This window comes from Phycodurus eques, chromosome 7 (assembly GCF_024500275.1).
Source record: "Phycodurus eques isolate BA_2022a chromosome 7, UOR_Pequ_1.1, whole genome shotgun sequence".
NCBI classification, from domain to species: Eukaryota; Metazoa; Chordata; class Actinopteri; order Syngnathiformes; family Syngnathidae; genus Phycodurus; species Phycodurus eques.
In genome coordinates, this window is record NC_084531.1 from 12630809 (window position 1) to 12638743 (window position 7935).

Consider the following 7935-nt stretch of genomic DNA (forward strand, 5'->3'; position numbering starts at 1 on the left):
GAATTTGATACCTATGGTCCAAATATAGTTGTAAGTAAGTTGTATAAGTTTACACACCCTGACAGAATTTTCAAAATGTGTAGGATTTTTTTTTTAAAGAAAACGAGTGATCGGTCAAAAAATAACCCCTATGGGATTCAAGCAATGATTCTCTGTGTGGTATGCAAGTACGTGGTCTCTTGCTAGTGGTACGTGAAAGAAACGCTGAATTAAATTTTCAAAACGTACATAAATTTAGCTTGCCATAAACTTTTTTTTTTTTTTTTTTTTAAATCCAGTACAGTACATTTATTTAGTACAGTTCAGTTGTATTAACTTACAAGTAAAATGCCGCTTCATTAATTTATTTCAAATATTTATTTAGGTACACCTTTTCTTAATTTCTATGTGCAAAACATTTTAACTGAAACGTTAAGTATAGGTTTTCATTTTCCTCTATTTAAGAGCAGGCTCCAGCATGCCTGCGACCCGAGTGAGGAGAAGCGGCTCAGAAAATGGATGGATGGATGGATGGATATATTTAAGAGTAGTATTAATGTTCAAACTGCATAATGTTGCAATGGCTTACAATAGTATTAAATATATATTTTTTAGGAATAAAACCCCTGGCTTGTTTTTGATGAACACTACCTACTATGCTACTGTATTTTAATGTTCTAGTATTGTTTTATGTGGTACAGTATTTGGTTTAAAAAGTTTGAGAATCACTGCTATAAGGTAGTTCAAAACAGCATAATCATTGAAAATATATATAACAATAAAGAAAGTAACGAGATGTTCCCCTGTAAGTCATCACTTCACCACCTCTTCCATTCTTGACAAACCTATGAGCACAACTCTGCTTCGAGACTTGTCACAGAGCTGCAGTTTTATTTTGATTCAGTGGACGGCAGTAGTTTACTTCTCTGTCAGCGAGCCGGAAATAAAGCACAACAGAAGAAGACAAAGCACCGTTGCGTTTGCCTCATACGGATGAACAATAGGTAAATGAGACACACCCGCTTTTGAGCTACAGTGGGGGCAAAAAGTCAGCGCATTCCGCGTGTGTGTGTGGACGGTGAGAACAATTAAATAACAAGGATGCATGTACATTAAACTTTATTCGTTTGCACACAACGCTGTACAATTAAGTTACTACAAGGGAACTGGGAATATTCTTTCACAGGTCAAACTATTTTTATCAACCCCCCCCCCCCTAATGTCATGAATTAATAGCACACGCTTTGGTGTTGACAAAAAAGTAAACCTCGGTTGATAATGAGCAAAGTTGTGACTTAATTTCAATGTCCACGCATTGCCTTTGATGGGAACGTTGACCCCACCAACATGGCCGCCACGCAGGCATATTGCATAACGTGGCTGCTAGACTCCTAATTTATCTAGTCTTGGCTTCATATCTGTGGTTTGCACTGTTTTGTTAGCAGCTTGCTAACACCAGAGCCGAGTCGGTAAGTGTAAAATATATCTGTTCGGATACTTTTGTACAATAAGTGTAGTTTATATGTAAAATGTGTGCTCAGAACAGCAACTACATTGCGGTTATATCATCAATATCGCCCAAAACGAGCTTTTTATTTGGAGAAAAATACGACGACCTTCACCCGCCCTTGTTTTCTGTATATTAATAAAGTTGAAGAATGGCAACACCGGTGCCCGTGCTTCGCCTGCCGAGGGGACCTGACCCCCACAGCCGTGGCTTCGACCCCAAATCCCCTCGTTTCATCGCTCTGTGCAGCCCGTCCATCATTTCTTCCTCGTCGCCACGCGCATGCGCAGACCCGGAGGAACTGAAGCGGGAGCAACACGTGCGTGCGCAGTTGCGGGAGCGCTTCCTCAGGTGTCTGCTTGCCACGCGGGACAAGAAGGTGCGCTTCCGCATGCACGCCGACGTGAGCGTGGACGCCACGTTCGGAGGCTGCGACATCGACGTGCTCAACCTGCAGGTGTCCGACCTGCACACTCCCATCGGCGTGCAGAAGGAGGCCCTCATCAGATGCCAGGACGTAATTTCATACACGTTTGATTTGTGAAGACCCCCCCCCCCCCCACACACACACACACACACGTCAAGATGGAAATTGTTTACATCACGATGAACTTCTTTTTGTGAGAAGTTTGGGCTATTTAGACACTTGAGCCATCAAGCAGCAAGCTTTCTGACACAAGATGGCAGCATATGCTCATATTTTGCTATGATGTTTCCATTTTGGTTAGTGTTCATGAAGAATAATCCCCCCCTGCCACAGTGTGGCACAGGTATGCAATCCAAATTGAAGTCTGTACAGGGCAGAAAGCATTGTTACCTTTTTGTTAAAGTCGAATTTTGGATGCAGTTCTGTATTGCACTTGTACCTAATTAATGGTCTACCCCCCCCCCCCCCCTCTCCCCCAGTGTTTCCCAACCATTTTTGAGCCAAGGCACATAGTTTACAAATGTCATAGCACACTGCCAAAAAAAAATGTCACAAAAAGTGGATACAAAGGTTATTTATGTACCTTCTGCCAAGAACGTTTACTTGTTCTGCCAATCACTATACATTGCTGCCACGGATGAACAAAGATACTGTACATTTGTATAAATAAATAATTTTCAGCCCATTTAAGTGAAACTAAATAATTTTTGCTATGCCACAGAAGTCGGGAGTCACTGTGTTACACCATGCATTAAATAAATAGTGATGACTCAATGTGAATGTTATCCAACATTCATTCATATTAGAACATTATTTTAACCCTGTGGTGCATAGCAGTCACTGAGGCTTAAACCGGTTTAAACCGAGGAGGTGAAAATAACGTCAGTTTACCACATTTTAATCATGTGCAACTGATGTACATGTTCAGTATACTTAATATGCATCAAGTCAAGATTTAAATCTGTTCATTTTCTTTGGGTGAGGTGGAGCCTATCTAAGATGACTGTGGGGACTGGTCGCCTAGCAATCGGAAGCCACACATAGACAAACAACCACACGCTCACATTCATACCTATTGACTACATTCACCTATTTTGAAACTTTATAAACCTTACATGAATGTTTTTGGAATGGGGGAAGCTGGAGTACCCGGAGAAAACCCACAGAAGCACGGGGAGAGCATGCAAATGCCAGACAGGAAGGCTAGAGCTGAGAGTCAAACCCGAACCACATAACTGTGAGGCAGACGTGGTCTTGATGTGCTTTGTTTTGCTCCTCAAATGTTATGCGCAATTAATGAGATTTGTAGGCTGTGTAGGTGTGGGAGGGAGAGTCTGTCTCCCGTAGAGAGACACGTTTGTCCTTTCTGAAGACAATATAATGTTCCAGCTCCATCTCAAAAGTCCTAACAGCGTACCACTAATTTGATTTCTCCCACAACTGTAAGCTATTAATTGCGCCCCTCGTTCTTCTTCTGTGTTTTCCAACGATTGGCATGTGTAGGCACCACGCTATCGGCCTCTCCTGGCCAGCGTGAGCACTGTTCTTGTCAGTGACAACTTCTGCCAAAACAAATTTACAGGCCATTCTTCGATTTGTGTCCCCTGCTATTTTCTATTTTCGTGTTAGAAATGAAAACTGAAAATCAAGCCGTTATTCAACTTTTCCTTACTTGTTCCATCCATCCATCCATATTCTGTACCGATTATCCTCACTAGGGTCGCGGGCGTGCTGGAGCCTATCCCAGCTATCTTCGGGCGAGAGGCGGGGTACACCCTGAACTGGTCGCCAGCCAATCACAGGGCACATAGAAACAAACAACCATTCGCACTCACATTCACACCTACGGGCAATTTAGAGTCTTCAATCAAGCTACCACGCATGTTTTGGGGATGTGGGAGAAAACTGGAGTACCCGGAGAAAACCCACACAGGCACAGGGAGAACATGCAAACTCCACACAGGACAGAACCCCAGTCCTCAGAACTGTGAGGCAGATGTGCTAACCGGTCGCCCACTGTGCCACCTCCTTACTTGTTCCAGACAACCAAAAATAAATGTAAGTTGTATTTGAATTTTGGTTTTTCTATTTTAAAAAGCAAATCAAATAACCAGTTGTTTTTCTATTTTCAATATCTGTCTCCAAACGTTATGTCCAATTACCGAAAGAGACACGGACCAAGACCCATTCCAGAGTTCTCGAACTTATCTACGTCCCTAGCGAAGATCTTCGTCTTCCCTTTCCGCCCCGAAGCCAACACTGTCAACATAACAAACACATGTGCCCTCACAAATTGGTCTTCTACACGGAGGCACCCAATCAGAGGAAAGGGGGTGGTCTTAGCCACATATGAACAAAGCAGATACAAAAATGGGTCAAACAGAAGTAACAGAAGTAGCTGTCAGAGCGGCACTCGTGACAAAACTAATGTGTTTTTTTTTGGTTTTTTTTTTTAATGAAATTGACACTTTTATACTGAGTCCATGTTAGAGCGTCACTATATGGAGGTCTCGATAGCCAAAATACGGACCCTTTAAGCAATTGGGTCAGTTAAAATACTAAGTGCATTTGCCATTTCAGTCTTTGTATCTGTAACTTATCTGTTTAAAGGGACTGCTGAGGATTGTAAAGGTATCAGTTTGTATTATCATCATCATGTGACACCGCCTCATGTTTTTTGTACTTTCTTCTCAGAAAAGAAATTAAATTAAAATACAAATTTACTCCATGTTTATAATACTTATAACCATTTTATTATAATGTGAAACTCTGATTTCCATGTCCAAAAAAGACAATATAATGCGCATGATTTATAGGCTGTTTGTAGTAGCAGAATATGTAGGCCAAACATTGCAGTGATGAACATCTCTTAAATATTTGGATTTTTGGATTATTACAACCGTAAAAAACATTTTTGAGAATGACTAAATGTGTTTATTTGTACAGTATAATCTTTTAATTTAGCTGTTTTCAAAATGAGGTATATCTCCCCTGGCGCCGGTGAACTTCAGCGGAGGTGTAGCAGCTTCAGAGAAGTAAAAAATGTGAATTTAATATTTATTTTTAAACCTATGCAAGCTTAGCTTCAGGTATGTAGAAAGCAAAATGGATTGATTTGTTGTTCCTATGCTCTGAAAGACGGTGCGCACTGCACAGTGATGAATTTGATTTCTGAATTATAATAGCCTATTCACTGCCATGGACGTTTATATTCGTCAGTCAGGACTCCAACCGTTTACTGTCACTGATGTATATATTCGGCAAATGCGTTCTTCAATGGGTAGGCGTGGAAAAGGGTCTCGTCCAGATACTCTGTGAACTTCAAGCTTCTACATAACTGTAATGATGACCAGACCCCTGTAGATTGGGGCGTTGTATTGCTTTGGATTTGTGATCAGTACAGCTTTCAAGCTGCCGATAAAGATTAGGCTGTGCATCTCAGCTTGTCGATTATAAGGGAGAGAAAAGCCGACACGGAACACGGACAACTTTAGGCACCACACACTCGAACACAGGATGTGCATGTATAGTGTAAACAGTATGTGTGTTGCGGTAGGCAGTAGAAAGTGTGAATCACGATTGGGAGTAAAGATGTAGTTCACGTAGTGGGTCACAACCGACATGTAACAAACCCACTGACGTTAAACTTGAGCCATGTGGTGAGTCAGTGTCGCTCATGGCACGTTTCATAGTCGTACGTCTGCAAATAAATTATTATTTTACCACCAAAAGCCCTTTCACAGTCTTGGTTTTGTTGTTTCATAGTTTGAGGTGTAACATAAGCAAATATTAGCATCAGTCATTTTTCTCCTTTCCTTTTCCAAAAAGCTTGTTTTCTCTGCTTTTTGGTCATAAAGCGGTGTTTGTGGTGAAGCCAACCCATGTTCTACTGCTGATGGGGGAAAATCTAGAAACAAACTTTTTCTGGTGAATGAAGAGTCCACTCTTTTGGTAGGATCAGCTCTTATATAGACAAAGAATACTGTCTGTCGGTCTTGAAAGATCAACAAAATCTAAAATGTTTAGAATTATGGGCAACTGCTTTGAAAATGACTGGCTGTGAATGAATGTATTATTATTATTATTGATTATTTTGGTGGCGGCATGGTGGACGACTGGTCAGAGCGTCAGCCTCACAGTTCTGAGGACCTGGGTTCAATCCCCGGCCCCGCCTGAATGGAGTTTGCATGTTCTCCATGTGCCTGCGTTGGTTTTCTCCAGGCACTCCGGTTTCCTCCCACATCCCAAAAACATGCATTAATTGGAGACTCTAAATTGCCCGTAGGTGTGTGTAGGTGAGTGCGAATGGTTGTTTGTTTGTATGTGCCCTGCGATTGGCTGGCAACCAGTTCAGGGTGTACTCCGCCTCCTGCCCGATGACAGCTGGGGATAGGCTCCAGCACTCCCGCGACCCTAGTGAGGACAAGCGGCTCAGAAATGGTTGGATGGATGGATTATTTTGGTGCCGGAATGTCTGTGATATGTTCACAAATTCTACTAGCTTGAAATTTACCAAAGGCCTTTCCAAAAGGATTTTAATAAAAACAACAATAACATTAGATCTAATTTAACAATTAGAGATATTACAGTATGTTTTTTTTTTTTTTTTTTTTTTTAGCTAGCAAAAGCCACACCGGGTGAGCCTTAAATACAATAAGAAGTTGCATGTTACTTTTTCCTGTAATGCAAAGAAGTCAAGCAGTGAGCACATGGGATGGCAGCACACATCCTTGATCGTAAATAGCATTCCGAGCTTCAGGATTCCTCATTGTTGTGCCAGTCTGATGAGCCGGGGACATCAATACTATTTAATCTCCCTAAAAGGTGTATTTTGCGAGTTCCCAATAAATCATTTTATTTGAGTGCCATTAGGCGGCCGTGCTCCCCCTGCGTCTTTTTTCTTCTTTTTTTTTTTGTACCTGAATTATCCAACCACTCAATGTAGACAGCCATCAATGAGGGAGTGACTCATCCCTCCCCTTCGCCCTCCCTAATCCGAAATAGGACTTAAATGACGTCATCGGGGCCCTCTGTGATTCAATCAGGAAGCTCTCAAGGACGAGCAAGGTTAATTTTATTTACGCACTTGCTTGTTGTGTGGGCAGCAGCCTCAGACACTGTCACTTCTCACCTCTGTGTCCACCATGTGATGGCTGTACATTACAATTGCATACTAAGTGGTGTTGTGCACAAGTATTGAGGTGGTTACACTTTATGAAAACTTGATCTTATTTTATGCTGCTTTGTCTATTCATTTTATTTAGATCAGGGGTGTCCAAAGGTTTTCTTCCAATGGCCGGATACAAAAAAATGGAAGGATGCAAGTAATGATTCCAAGACACATCTTTCTGAAGGATGTGTGATTGGTGGAAAACAGGGAAGTGAGCGATGACAACGAATTAATTCTTCTTCTCCTCTCCTGTGTTGCCTCGTGTAGAAAATAAGTAGTGCATGCAGGCAAATAGGCTGTGTCAATTGTTAATTTCATAATAGGCCGTGGGCAGAGGTGGGTAGTAGCACGCTACATTTACTCCGTGACATTTACTCAAGTAACATTTTCGATAAACCGTACTTGTCAGAGTACTTTAAATGCACTGTACTTTTTACTTTTACTTGAGTATTTATGTGAAGAAGGATCGATACTTTTACTCCGTTACAATGATCCGTTACATGCCGTTCGTTACTTTTATTTATCCATTCTTGCGTCCTTTTATACTATCTTCAACTTCCCCATAGGGCGCCCAAACGGGTTCACTTATGTCATTTGACTCCAATTCACCAATCAGACTACATAAGGCAGTCACATGACCGCGCACGTAGCCTTCATGAGCCAATCAAAATGACTAATTAAAACAAAAATAAAACAGCCGTGCGAGTGTGTTTACAGACTAAAAATAACAGCTCTTAAATTGTGACTGCCCAAACTTTGATATTTCAGCCCATTTCTAACTTGAGAAAACATCCATCCATTTTCTGAACCGCTTCTCCTCACTAGGGTCGCGGCCGTGCTGGAGCCTATCCC

At 41.6% G+C, this 7935-nt stretch overlaps 1 protein-coding gene across 1 annotated transcript; it reads left to right on the plus strand.

The window, feature by feature from the left end:
* Nucleotides 1-1403: 1403 nt before the first annotated feature.
* On the plus strand, nt 1404-2657 carry gemin7 (gem (nuclear organelle) associated protein 7). Its single transcript, XM_061682084.1, has 2 exons — nt 1404-1448; nt 1631-2657. Exon 2 carries the CDS (start codon nt 1638-1640, stop codon nt 2028-2030), a length of 393 nt encoding a protein of 130 aa, XP_061538068.1. The 5' UTR covers nt 1404-1448; nt 1631-1637; the 3' UTR covers nt 2031-2657.
* The last annotated feature ends 5278 nt before the right edge of the window (nt 2658-7935 follow it).